Source organism: Nerophis ophidion, linkage group LG03 (assembly GCF_033978795.1).
Source record: "Nerophis ophidion isolate RoL-2023_Sa linkage group LG03, RoL_Noph_v1.0, whole genome shotgun sequence".
In the NCBI taxonomy this organism is placed as follows: Eukaryota; Metazoa; Chordata; class Actinopteri; order Syngnathiformes; family Syngnathidae; genus Nerophis; species Nerophis ophidion.
The window spans coordinates 64768783-64783782 of NC_084613.1; the positions used below are offsets into that span (position 1 = coordinate 64768783).

Genomic DNA, 15000 nt, shown 5'->3' on the forward strand with positions numbered 1-15000 from the left:
GACCGTGACCTTTACCACCGTCTGTTCAAATGGACCTGCACGTGTGGCAGGGATGCGGGGAGATGCTCTGACGTCCACACAGTCAAAGAGCCAGCAGCTTCTGTTGGAACAAATTAACGATAACGCTTTTTGCCTGCTCCACAAAGCCACTTATCAGGCAGCAGCCAGCTAGCATTTAAAGGAGCTGTATTAAAGATTAAAATATAGAGAGAGCACTGAGTCTATCTTTTTCTATTCCATCTCTATATTCCTCTTGCTCTTTTGTCCCATCTTCTCTACTGTATAAATGTCCCCGGTTTCATCTCATTCCCGCTTTACCATGTACATCAGCCCATTTGATCCCTTCTTGCAAATCTGTGAATGTTGGTGTATGTCTGTGTGTGTGTGTGCGCACGTCCTTGCTTGCGTGCTTGCATGCACGTGCACAGGCTCATTTATTTGTAATTCTTTGGATATGTAAGCAGGCCGAGCCCAGTATAATTGCCAAGCTTATAGAAGTGTGAATGTGGATTCCTCTGTCTGCGGGGATTATCATCAGAGCAACTGTTGGGGCTGCTGGCAACACACACATACACACACACTCACACACGGTAACAAAGAGCACAGCGCTGTTAGAGCTTATCTCTTTACCAAGACGCTTCCGCTTTTGCAGAGCTCCGTTTCCTCTTCCCCATCCTTCTTCTTGCCCTGCCCTGAGCTTGGCTCAGCCCAGCTGTAATTACAGTCTTATCACACACACACGCCGGGACGGTTCACACACACTTAGACACACCCGTTGATATTTGATTTGTTTTATTTATTTATTTTTTTTCAAAACACAACTTCACTGTCGTGCCTAAATAGAAACCTCTGCTTCTCTTCAACTTCTAATCTGGCTGGTTTGTCTGCAAACATTGCGACTCCAGAAGCTGTGAAAATAAAATCTTTCTGTGTTTTTATTCTACTTCCAATGGCCTTCCTTCTTCCAGCTTGGTATGGATGAAAAGGAGCTGCCTTCTCCCTCGTTACTGCCCCTTGATGTTGTGCTTTTCTGCTTTTTGTGTCTGCCTTTTTCCACAGGTGCCCCTGACCACGCATCATGTGTGAATTTTATTTTGTTTTGTCTGACCACTTGTCCGTCTGCTCTTTTTGTCTCCTTATCAAGCATTTAAAGTCACTGCCTTACAAATCAAAGCAGGTACATCTATGGTCTCATTTCTTTTGTCGGCCTCTGCAGTAGGGTTGCAACAGTATGAAGGTTTTATGTTATGATCACTGAAGTCAAAACAAGTTTTTTCAGTTGACTTATAAAAAAGGTTGCAAAGGGTTGGGAAAAATCACAGGAAGCTTTAGTTAATACATTTAGCAAATATATGGCTATACACTACCAGTGGGAGCATTAATGAAAATTAACCAGGAATATAGGGTAGGTTTTGTAACCAGGAACTTAAAAGCCTAATAATGAATGTATCATATGCAGACATAAATGAATATATAAAATAACAGTTGTATGTAATAATTCAGAGTGTTCCGATCCAATATCGATATGTCTTGTCAGCAAAAAAAAAAAAAAAAAAATTGTCTCTCATCTGCTATCTAAGATACAAGCAGTACTGTAGTGTGTTTATTTTTGCAAAGCTGGACAGACAGTTAACATCTAAATATCCTCCAATAAGCACACAAGATTGGTCTTTTCTTGTGTTTTAGTGAAGTCATTTACGAAATGTAAACATGGTTGGCTACAGGCTATTATGAGTGATCAGCTTCACAACAGCTAAGCACTCAATAGCTTAATTTTGTGGTGTAAAACAACATTTTGTCAACATAAAAAAGTATCAAATTATTATAGTTGCATATTTTTTTACATATTCAAAGTGTCCAGGCAGAAGCATATTAGAAAGTATCCAGTAACAAACGTGTGCGCGTCATTCAACTTACTGCATCATGAGCATAACTGAATGTACTGATGTGGCCATTAGGTGTTGAAACAAAAACAATTACCACTCCACTTCAACTTAAAGTCATTCCAGAATATTAATAATAAATAGGTTAGTGTTTACCTACTATTGTTTGAGTAATTTTTATACTATTCCGCTGTACAAAATAAAAAAGTATGTGTGATATCCTGATATATTATCAATATCGGTATCCGCTACTACTCAAAAGCTGTAATATTGAGATTGTATCGTTAGTAAAAAAGTTGCATCGAGACCACCCTACTAATAAAAATACTATTCAAATTGTAACATTAAAATGTAAACATGATATTAACATTAATATTTAACAGTAAAACTTATTTTCAATATTGTCATTATTACAACAATGACAATGAATCACTTTATAAATGTTATTAATATGAATAATCCTTTTCAAGCTTGATAGATTTATAAACCACCATGATTTACTATTGTTTAAATTGTCAAATAATAATGTATTGATAATTATATTTATTGATACAATGTTCCTGTTTGATTTGAATAATTGAATAGAATAGAACCCTTTTTTTCAAACTTAAGACAATAAAATTTTAAAAAAGTTCATTTTATTTCCCATTTATGTACACTCAGCACCTCTGCTTGACAGAAAAAAACAAAACATAAAAAAAGACAAACTGAAATATCACATGGTCATAAGTATTCAGACCCTTTGCTCAGTATTGAGTAGAAGCAGTCTTTTGAGCTAGTACAGCCACAAGTCTTCTTGGGAATGATGCAACAACTTTTTCAAACCTGAATTTGGAGATCCTCTGCCATTCTTTCTTGCAAGTTCTCTCCAGTTCTGTCAGTATCAAATGGTAAACGTTGGTGGACAGCCATTTTCAAGTGTCTCCAGAGATGCTGAATTGGGTTTAGGTCAAGAATGGTCATAGAGTTGTTCCAAAGCCACTCCTCGTGCTTAACGTCATTGTCTTGTTGGAAGGTCACCCTTAAGCCCAGACTGAGGTTCTGAGCGCATATATATATATATATATATATATATATATATATATATATATATATACATATATATATATATATATATATATATATATATATTAGGGGTGTGGGAAAACATTGATTTGAATACGTTGTCCGTCCATCCATCCATCCATCATCTTCCGCTTATCCGAGGTCGGGTCGCGGGGGCAACAGCCTAAGCAGGGAAACCCAGACTTCCCTCTCCCCAGCCACTTCGTCTAGCTCTTCCCGGGGGATCCCGAGGCGTTCCCAGGCCAGCCGGGAGACATAGTCTTCCCAACGTGTCCTGGGTCTTCCCCGTGGCCTCCTACCGGTTGGACGTGCCCTAAACACCTCCCTAGGGAGGCGTTCGGGTGGCATCCTGACCAGCTGCCCGAACCACCTCATCTGGCTCCTCTCGATGTGAAGGAGCAGCGGCTTTACTTTGAGTTCCTCCCGGATGGCAGAGCTTCTCACCCTATCTCTAAGGGAGAGCCCCGCCACACGGCGGAGGAAACTCATTTCGGCCGCTTGTACCCATGATCTTATCCTTTCGGTCATGACCCAAAGCTCATGACCATAGGTGAGGATGGGAACGTAGATCGACCGGTAAATTGAGAGCTTTGCCTTCCGGCTCAGCTCCTTCTTCACCACAACGGATCGGTACAACGTCCGCATTACTGAAGACGCCGCACCGATCCGCCTGTCGATCTCACGATCCACTCTTCCCTCACTCGCGAACAAGACTCCTAGGTACTTGAACTCCTCCACTTGGGGCAGGGTCTCCTCCCCAACCCGGAGATGGCATTCCACCCTTTTCCGAATACGTTTTGCGATTCAGAATCGATTCTCATTTTTAAAAAATCGATTTTTAAATGTTTTTATTTTTTTATTTTATTTTTTATCAATCCAACAAACCACTACACAGCAATACCATAATAATACAATACAATTCCAAAACCAAACCTGATCCAGCAACACTCAGAAGTGCAATAAACAGAGCAATTGAAAGAAGACACAAATACAACACATAACAAACCAAAAGTAGTGAAACAAAAATGAATATTATCAACAACAGTATCAATATTAGTTATAATTTCAGCATAGCAGTGATTAAAAATCCCTCATTGACATTATCATTAGACATTTATAAAAATTAAAAAAAAGAACAATAGTGTCACAGTGGCTTACACTTGCATCGCATCTCATAAGCTTGACAACACACTGTGTCCAATATTTTCACAAAGATAAAATAAGTCATATTTTTGGTTCGTTTCATAGTTCAAACAAATTTACATTCTTGCACTCAGTTGATGAAACATTGTCCTTTACAATTATAAAAGCTTTTTTTTTTTTTAAATCTACTACTTTGCTTGCATGTCAGCAGGCTGGGGTTGATCCTGCTGAAATCCTATGTATTGAATGAACACAGAATCCTTTAGAATCGGAAAAATATTGTTTTAAAATCGAGAATCGAATCGAAAAAATCGATATATTATCGCATCATGACCCCAAGAATCTATATTGAATCAAATCGGTAGGACACCCAAAGATTTGCAGCTCTAATATACATATATATATATATATATATATATATATATATATATAATATATATATATATATATATATACATTATTTTTATTTTTATTTATTTTTTTATTTTTTTATTCTCCTGAACGGCAGACGTGACAATTATAAAATGTCCATTAAAACTCCTGTTTTTTGCTTACATTTAAATGTATTTCCCCAAATTTTTATAAATTGTTTGTGGTTAAATACTTTTTTTTTTTTTTTTTATTAAAAATGTTTTGAAAACAAACATTCTGTAGCATCACACGTACATCACACTTCAGTGTTCATAGAGGCTGTGAAACCGGTATACCGCTGCAACCCTATTCTGCATGTAACCACACCTCGCACTAATATACTTTAACACTGTCTTATCAATATCACAGCATGTTGTAGTATCCAATACTAGGCATCTCGCTTGAAGCACACTTTGTCACCTCAATTATGAGTAGTCATGCTGTAGTTGCACTCATGTTTTCTCACACTTTTTGCTCACTGATGCCAAGTGTGGCACCTGACGTATGATAGTATACGAGTCTGTCTAACACCACTCTCATTTGATTAAACGCTGCACTTTCCTGTCTAGTAACCAGAAGCAAAGCAAAGACAATGTGGCCATTGGGTATTTGAGCAATAAACCGATTGCAGTGTAATGGAAAAGAGAGTAGGTAGTCCATGTCTTGTAGCTGTTGGACAACCACCACTCAGACTCAGCGTCTCCATCCATTAATATCCAAGTATGTTGCATACAATTTATGTGCTTATGCAGTGTATTTATACACATACATATATATATGTGTATATATATATATATATATATATGTATATACACACTCACTAAAAAAAGAACAAAGCAGGGCAACTGTTTGGATAAGTTGTCGACTTTGTTTGCTCGTACCCTTAATTTGTGTGTCTGACAGAGAGTTACTGTGTGTGGAATCGTGACCACCAGCCGTCAAGTGTCCTCCACAGGGATTGCTCACTAGTGTGTCATACGTTATGAGACGCACTAGTCTTAAAGTGCCCTCAAAGTGGTGTTGATTCTTATTGCATGTGTTTCGTAGGCCTCGCCTGTCGTCCTGCTCAGCTCTATGAGCACGGACGCGGTGTGCGACTGGCTCAAGCACATCGACGGAATCGACGCCTGCATGCTGCCTCAGTACACCGCCACCATCAAGAAGGTGCGCCTGTTGATCGAATTGAGTTTCCACACTTAGCATTTGCTAAATGTGTTGTATTTCATGGTTCAAAATGTTGCTGAATTCACTCGTTATGTTTTTCCTCAAACGTTGCAGGCCAATATAAACGGACGTGTTTTGGCTCAGTGCAACCTGGATGAGCTGAAGAAAGAGATGGAGATGAACTTTGGTGACTGGCAGCTCTTCAGGGGAATGGTGAGCTCCAAGCATCTGTACACTCTCTGGATGCAACATTAGAGACACTTGAACAAACAATAATAAACATTGCAATACCCCTGTATTGGCTCGCATTAGGTTGTACTTAATGTGCTTTTTACAAAACCCAAAACGAGTGAAATTGGCATGTTGTGTAAATCGTAAATACAATCAGAATACAATGATTTGCAAATCCTTTTCAACTCATATTCAATTAAATAGACTGCAAAGACATGATATTTAATGTTCAAACTGAGAAACATGTTTTTTTTCTGCAAATAATAATTAACTTAGAATTTAATGGCAACACATTGCAAAAAAGTTGACACAGGGGCGTGTTTCATGGCCTTTCCTTTTAAAAACACTCAGTAAACATTTAGGAACTAAGGAGACCAATTTTTGAAGCTTTTCTGGGTTGAATTCTTTCACATTCTTGCTTGATGTACAGCTTAAGCTGTTCAACAGTTTTGGGTCGTCGTCATCATATAGGATGCTTCATAGTACGCCACAGATTTTCAATGGGAGACAGGTCCGGACTACAGGCAGGCCAGTCTAGTACCCGCATTCTTTTACTACAAAGCCACGCTGTTGTAACTCATGCAGAATGTAGAGTGGCATTGTTTTGCTGAAACAAGCAGGGGCGTTCATGAAAAAGTTGTCGCTTAGATGGCAACATATGCTTCTCCAAAACCTGTATGTACCTTTCAGCATTAATGGTGCCTTCACCGATCAGGCACTAATACACCCCCATACCATCACAGATGGTGGCTTTTGAACTTTGCACCTATAACAGTCCGGATGGTTATTTTCCTCTTTTTTTTCGAAAGACACGACGTCCACATTATCCAAAAATAATTACAAATGTGGGCTCGTCAGAACACTTTTCCATTTTGCATCAGTCCATCTTAGATGAGCCCGGGCCCAGCGAAGCCGGCGGCGCTTCTGGGTGTTGTTGATAAATGACTTTCGCTTTGCATAGTAGAGTTTTAACTTGCACTAGCAGATGTAGCGACAAACTGTAGTTACTGATAGTGGTTTTCTGAAGTGTTCATGAGCCCATGTGGTGATATCCTTTGCACACTGATGTCGGTATTAGGGATCGAAGGTCACGGGCATTCAATGTTGGTTTTCGGCTTCTCCAGATTCTCCAAACCTTTTGATGATATTACGGACCGTGGATGGTGAAATCCCTATATGCCTTGCAATAGTTCGTTGAGAAATGTTGTTCTTAAACGGTTTGACAATTTTCTCACGCATTTCTCCAAAAAGTGGGGACTTTCGCCCCATCCTTTTTTGTGAATGACTGAGCATTTCATGGAAGCTGCTGTTGTACCCAATCATGGCACCCACCTGTTCCCAATTCGCCTGCTGACCTGTGGGATATTCCAAAAAAGTGTTTGATGAGCGTTCCTCAACTTTCTCAGTCTTTTTTGCCACTAGTGCCAGATTTTTTTGAAACATGTTGCAGGCATCATATTCAAATGAGCTAATGTTTGCAAAAAATAACAAAGTTTACCAGTTCAAATGTTGTGTATCTTGTCTTTGCAGTCTATTCAATAGAATATAGGTTGAAAAGGATTTGCAAATCATTGTATTCTGTTTTTATTTACCATTCACACAACTTCACTGGTTTTGGGTTTTATAATTGTACTTTTAGCATAGCCTACACAAATATTTTGTTATATGCTCTTGTGAACCATTGCCCTTTGCAGTTGACATTTGTTTCTGTTCAATTTATTTTTTCAGGAGGTACACATTTTGGAAAAATAGCTCTGTTAAAGGGACAAGCGGTAGAAAATGGATGGATGGATGCATAACACAAATTTCCACTGCAGTGAATGCTGGTTCTCAGGAGGATAAGCATTAGTATTCAACCGCACTATGGTCTCATAGTCCGGAGATATACGGTTCAAATCGCCGTTTATGTCAATCCTTCTTAAATATTGGGGCGGTTTCCCCCTGGGGTGGCGGGGTTTGGAGCAGTGTGATTCCAGGTAGCGATGGGGGGTCATGAGTGACCCCAGGGGAAGCAACATGCTTTTTAGAATCATCCAGTATCATTCATCAAACCTCGCTTTGAAAAGCTGTACACTGCATAACTTGCTCATTTTATCCCAATTTCTCATTTTGATTTATAAAAAAGAAAAAAATCTGCAAAAATTGCTTTAACCTATAAAAATTTGTTTTGTAAGTTGAAGTGTTTTATATAATGTGCTCTGAGTTAGTGTTGCTGATCTATGTAAATGTATTATTATTTATTGTGTTTATAACATTTTATAAAGAAAAACTCAAAATCTTTGTAGTTTGAACAAGGGTTAATTTGTTTTTCAATTTCAGGCAAATTGATGCACTTTAAATATTCTGTTACAGATTAAAAACAATGTTATTTGTTTTCTTTCATGTTGATAAAGATAGATTGTTATTCAGAGGTGAGCTTATATCATTTTATATAGACAAATTATTCTATTTATATTTGATGCAGAGAGTGGTGGGGCATAAAAATATTGTTTTTTTCCTGGGGTGGCGTAACAGAAAATAATTGAGATTTTGTCAGGTGTTGGGTTTTCTTACCATATCCCCAAAGCATGCATGCTAGTTTAATTGAATACTCTAAATCAGGGCTATTCAAGAATAACGCAGATACGCAGATTTTAGTTCAATACTTAGAAGACAAACATTGTTGCAGCAAATTCCAGAAAAACACTCGAGAGCTCCTGTTGTAAAGAGGAAGTTGAACCACTGTAAACACATTGGCACATCCTCGCATTGACATTTTAACATTGCTAGCAAACATAAAACGCTCGAGTCCAAACTTAACAAATTTACATAACTGAGGCGTTCCTCAACGCACCCCTATAATCTTCTCCTTTTTTGTAATGTGTTTTACTTTATCTTTATCTCAAGAAGAGCAGGCAGCTGCTCATGCTTCCTCATGCTTTCTGTAGCATTGAGGAAGAAATGACGTAAGCCAACTTGAGAAATGTCCCAACTGTAAGCGTCATGAAAAAACCCAGAATTGTTTTTATATTTGCAATATTAGAGTTCCTCACTTAGAATTCTTCCATTTGACCTGCAAACTGGTGGTATGATCATTAGCGACTCGCTCATGTGATACAAGTGACGTGGGTTCAAGTCCTGTCTAAGCCATTCATTTTTATTTAAAAAAAATTACTGATTTGTGAGGAAAGTGAAAATCCCTTATTTTCACCCATTTTGTTGGGAAATTTCCCATATTCCTAAATGCAATTGTTGGAATGTTTATTAAATATTAATACATGAATCACTGTCACTATCACTATCAAACTTATAATAAATAATTAACCCCTATACAATATCCTACCCTAATACCCTACTGTGCAATATTACTCTTCGAGTGCAATACATCCCACACTGATTATTACTCCGGTACTCCTGTCTTGTTCTGTATATTGTACAGTATTTTGTATATTATACAGGATTACTTATTATTTTTATTGGATAGTAGTCAGTTTATTTCAATTCCTATTTTTTATCTTTATTACTTCTTGTGTAATTTATTTTTATCCCATATTTGTTTCCACTACCGCACCTTAAGTTGGAGTCCTTACTCTCGTTATATGCAAGTATAATGACAATAAAGTCCATTCTGTTCTATTCCATTCTCAACCACGGTTATTCAACTAAATTGATCTGAGGGTCACTTTTCTCGGAAGTTAAGGATCATGGGGGGGCTTACTTCTTGCTTTTACTGTTTTTATTTTGTATATTCCTGAGAACCAGCTTCCTCTGTAGTGCACATTTGTTTTTAAGGGTTCTCTTTTTTCAGAGTTACACCTTTTAGAATAGAAAATAGCCCCATAAAATATGTTAAAAATCTTTCATATTACGGCACCGTATTTTTGGAATCTGCTGAAAAAATGTTAGTCTCTCCTAATGTTTTGAACTGAATTTAGGGGCCGGCCTGATGTCATTATTAGGTTGGATTTAGTCCGTGGGAAGCCAATTGAACAGCCCTGTTTGTTGACAAAAAACATTCAGATCGATGGACAATTTAAAACAGGGATATTTAACTAAATGGTTTTAGGGGCCACATTTACAGAAATCTGAGGATTGGGGTGTAGGGTGGTGGATTTTTCCCTTCACTACTAGTCTTATTTTGTATATTCCGGAGATCCAGCGTCCTCTAAAGTAGATATTTGATGTTGGTCTGATTATTTTGTCAGTGTTACAGGAGCACTCTGTTCTACAAAAATGTGAGGCTTTCACAAGGTTTTTGAACTGAACTCCCGGGTCTACCAGTTGAATAGCCTAACCTAAACAATGAAAAAGAGAGAACCTAAGATTGAACCTTGAGGAACCACTCGTGTAACTTAAGAAGTTGAACAAAGACTACTGACTGCATCTGAAGTAAGCAAGCTACAACAACACTTTAGCTACATACAGTGTGTTCGGAAAGTATTCGGTCCTGTAGACCTCTGGTGGATGGTGTAATGGTGACATAATATTATAGTGTTAATCAAGAGGGGAAACTATTACAGTTTACAAGTATCACAGCAATTACTACACTATTAGTACGGTACTTCAAAATGATCTCTCCTTCATTGAGTATCAGTGGGACCTTGTCCTTGTTTTCCTGCACCTTTTTTTTTGCTAGCTTACCATAACCACGTGCAATGATGGAGGAGGCTCAATCAAGTGCGGTAGTGTGATGCATGGGCAGAAGTGAGGGTTCTGTAAAAATAAAATACAGTGAAGACATAATATAAATTAATGTAATTTCTAACAATTCTCTTTGTGGTCCACCAGAAACCCGTCCCTATCTGTGTGTTTTGCTTTTTCTTATTTTTTGATGGCAGAACACCACTAAAGGGTACCAGCGATGGACAAGAGGAATTGTTTGACGATAACCATAGCACTGGAAATATAACTTATGTCACTTAGCAGCAGCTTAGTTATTGTTGGGTAAATTAACCAATAATATTCAAATTCCTGTCTCTGACCGTGCTGCCCCCACTCCTGCAGACGATGTCATAGAACACCGCAGAGACAGGGCCGCCTTAATGCTCGGGCTTACATGGACTGAAGCCCAGGAGCCCCCACCCAATCAAGGTCCCCAAACTTTTGACGTCGAAATGCAATGATTGGTGTTCATAGTTGACAATCACAGACAGCTCTGCTTCATGTAGCGATTGTATACTTTTCTTGGCTGCATAGTTTTTTTTCCTACTGCTCCGAGCGGGGCGCAAACTCAGGTTGACGTGTTAGAGGCGAGCCCTCAGCCCCGGGGCCCCCTCTTAGGTATAGGCGGCCACCACAGTGTATAAAGTTTGGGTGTTAAGATTGTGTTTTTGATTTATATCTATGCATGGTGCAATTGTATGTGCGCAAGATATTATTTATTACACATTTTTTGCTTTTCATTGCTTTTTACTTGTGTTTCTGTATGTAAAAATGGCGCCACTGAAGTGGCAGTTGGTTGCAGCAGCTCTGTGCTTCTTTATATCCTCATTTGTGTTTTTGTATGTTACTGCTCTTTTTTTCATGTTTTTTTTTCCTTTTAGTTTAAATTCCTTCTAAACTGTGCAACTTGGGGTGGCACTTTTGTGACTTTTGCGCTACTTTTGATACTTTTTGGAGGACTTTTTGAATCTGTACTGCAACCACATAATTTACCCATTGTAGGATGAATAATAGTCTGTCCTATCTGAGCCTAAAACAGCAAAACTGGTCTTAAAGGGGAACATTATCACAATTTCAGAAGGGTTAAAACCAATAAAAATAAGTTTCCAGTGGCTTATTTTATTTTTTGAAGTTTTTTTCAAAATTTTACCCATCCCGGAATATCCCTAAAATAAGCTTTAAAGTGCCTTTTTTTCGCTATCTGTGAAGCCATCGTCCATTTTCCTGTGACGTCATCCAGTGATGCCAATACCGATAGCACAGCAAGATATAGCGACATTAGCTCGGATTCAGACTCGGATTTCAGCGTTTTAAGTGATTCAACAGATTACGCATGTATTGAAACGGATTGTTGGAGTATGGAGGCAAATAGCGAAAACGAAATTGAAGAAGAAACTGAAGCTATTGAGCGAATAGCTATTGACGCTATTCGGCCATGTTTGTGCGGACCAACGATCGGAAGTTTCGCATCTTGTGACATCTTAAATCCATCGATTGGTGTTTGTTTGGCAGTAAATGTGGGTGGAAGGAAACGCTGGATGTAAATATAGTTTCAAATGTAAATATATCTAGCCTAAATAGCATGTTAGCATCGATTAGCTGGCAGTCATGCCGCGACCAAATATGTCTGGTTAGCACATAAGTCAATAACATCAACAAAACTCACCTTTGTGATTTAGTTGACTTTATCGTTGGAAATGGATCTGCAGGTTATCCATACATCTCTGTGCCATGTATGCCTTAGCATCGCCGGTAAAATGTGCAGACACTCCGGCACATTCAATGGGGTTCTGGCGGCAGATTTCTTTGACTTTATCGTTGGAAATGCATCTGCTTTCAGTGTCGCAGGATATCCACACAATCTTGCCATCTCTGTAGTAGCATAGCTTTCGTCGGTAAAGTGTGCGGAACAAACGACTGACCATTTCGTCGGCTTTCCCCACACCCTCGTATTTTGAACAAATTTCGTCCTATTTCTTGCCACTTTCGCATCTTTGGGCCAGTGGTGCAACTTGAATCCCTCCCTGTTAGTGTTGTTACACCCTCTGACAACACACCGACGAGGCATGATGTCTCCAAGATTCCAGAAAATAGTCGAAAAAACGGAAAATAACAGAGCTGAGACCCAGTGTATGTAATGTGTTTGAGAAAATGGTGGCTTTATTTCCTAGGTGACGTCACGTTCTGATGTCATCGCTCCGAGAGCGATAAATAGAAAGGCGTTTCATTCTCCAAAATTCACCCATTTAGAGTTCGGAAATCGGTTAAAAAAACATATGGCCTTTTTTCTGCAACATCAAGGTATATATTGACGCTTACATAGGTCTGGTGATAATCAATCAATCAATCAATGTTTACTTATATAGCCCTAAATCACTAGTGTCTCAAAGGGCTGCACAAACCACAACACAAACTACTACGACATCCTCGGTAGGCCCACATAAGGACAAGGAAAACTCACACCCAGTGGGACGTCGGTGACAATGGTGACTATGAGAACCTTGGAGAGGACGAAAGCAATGGATGTCGAGCGGGTCTAACATGATACTGTGAAAGTTCAATCCATAGTGGATCCAACACAGCCGATAATGTTCCCCAGCTCCATATTGGTTTGCTTTTTTTATAATTATATGACCGTTAAGAATGTTACTCAAAACGTTTACCAAAGCTTTTCTTATGACCCCAGATGATGTATTTTTTCTTTCTTTCCTATGGATACAATTATTTTGAAATTAGAACAAGGCCTCCTCTTCCTCATGTTTTCCACTCAAAAGATGGAAGCATTTTGTAATACGAGATCCTGTGCTAAGCTATAAGATATTGGAATGGAGATTTGATAATCCGCATCACGAGAAGCCCGCAATCACGAACACGTGTAGCAGCCTCCCAATAACAAACCTGTCATGTTTTTAGCGGACATCCGATGCCGAGCTCGGACATCAGAACAGCTGGAAAGTATGGCATCCTTACTGCTTTATGCACTAGATAAGTGTTGTGTTGCCAGGACGCAGTCAGCGCAGCCATCTGCTCTAGGATGGCTGTCTAATATCTGGATAAAGGGAGGACATTGTCAGGGATGAGTGGACAGCTCCTCATAATGAAGAGCGCATAGTTGCTGACCAGTTTTTGCCCTTGTTGCTATGCAACATAACTTGTTCAGATGACCAGACTTGTGAGTGTTTTGAGTTAAAATGAAGTATTCTCCTCCAGGTGATGGAAAAGCGACACACTGAAAGCCAGGCTGTGCTGCAGGATGAGTCGCGAGCTCCTAGCGAGCAGGGCAACAGCGTCTACCACGGGGATCCTGGCACTCGCTCTGTGGGAGCCCAGCGGGAATCAGGGACCTTCAGCCTCAACCTGAGCTTCGAGGAACTCAGTGGAGCAGGCCTGGAGGAACCACCAAGACACAGCACCGGCGCACAGTGGCCACCGGTCAGTGCTTTTTATAACGCACAAACACCGCCTTTACAATTTGAAACATATGCCTCATGTGGTACACACTGTAAAGAGAGATAATCTAGTGTAAGCATATTTAAATGGGACAATTTGTATCAGGGCAAACACTTAAAAAGGTCAAAAAAAACACAAGTCCTTTTTTGATCGGCCACATACACCTCATTTATGGTTTAAAGCGAGAAAGGAGCACAGCAGAGGAAGTCAGTGGTGTTTCTAAACACAACAGCAGACTAAAAAATATGTGTGCATCAGCTATATTAAAGATGTTATCTTTACCTCACCTATTATCTCACACAAAATGGCATATGCTCATATTTTTCTTATGATGCACGTAAACTGTAAATTATTAAACACTTTAATTACTAATGTGTTTGCATACACGAGTGATACTACACCTCACATTTCAGCACCACATTTTTATTGCAGTGTATTTTATCAAGGACAATGCTATAGAAATTCAATTTGAATATACTTTAAAGTAGTCATTGTATGGCAGTATAAATTTATTAACCCCTCTGTATGTAGCCAAAGTACGTGTTGTCAAAGAAATGAAGACAAGATGACATCTCAATTACAAGGAAATAAGACTTAATGCAGCTGAAGTCAGCAATAAATAAAACATGTTACATACGAGTCTACACTAACATTCAAACTAAGTTAGTACTTTATGTATATGAAGTGTTCATTTAACTCACAATTTTCAGACGAGTATGTATATTTAGTCTAAAGGTGTTTTTTTTACATTGCAAGATTATTGACATTTAATCCTTTCTTTCACACAGGAAGTGAACTTAAGTTGAACATGTAAAAGCTATAGTGTAAATCAATTATCAAGAAAAATCATGGAGAAGGGGTAGGATTAAATACAAGCTTTGCTTATTCCTACTCCTTTCCAGGTATGTTGAATAATTCAAATGTAACCATGTAATGTTCCTTAATGTATCTAAACAACAAAAAATAACACAACCCCACCAATATTGTCTAAAAAGCTGGCAATCCTAAGTGT

At 38.7% G+C, this 15000-nt stretch overlaps 1 protein-coding gene across 3 annotated transcripts in view; it reads left to right on the forward strand.

The window, feature by feature from the left end:
• Positions 1-15000, forward strand: part of kidins220a (kinase D-interacting substrate 220a) — a 95383-nt gene that overhangs the window by 73502 nt on the left and 6881 nt on the right. For 2 of the 3 annotated variants that reach the window (XM_061895877.1, XM_061895878.1), the window contains 3 exons: positions 5550-5666; positions 5781-5879; positions 13749-13970. In XM_061895877.1, coding sequence (XP_061751861.1) covers positions 5550-5666; positions 5781-5879; positions 13749-13970 — 438 coding nt within the window. Of the gene's footprint in view, positions 1-1144; positions 1178-5549; positions 5667-5780; positions 5880-13748; positions 13971-15000 lie in introns of all 3 variants that reach the window. The other variant, XM_061895879.1, reaches the window with a different exon arrangement.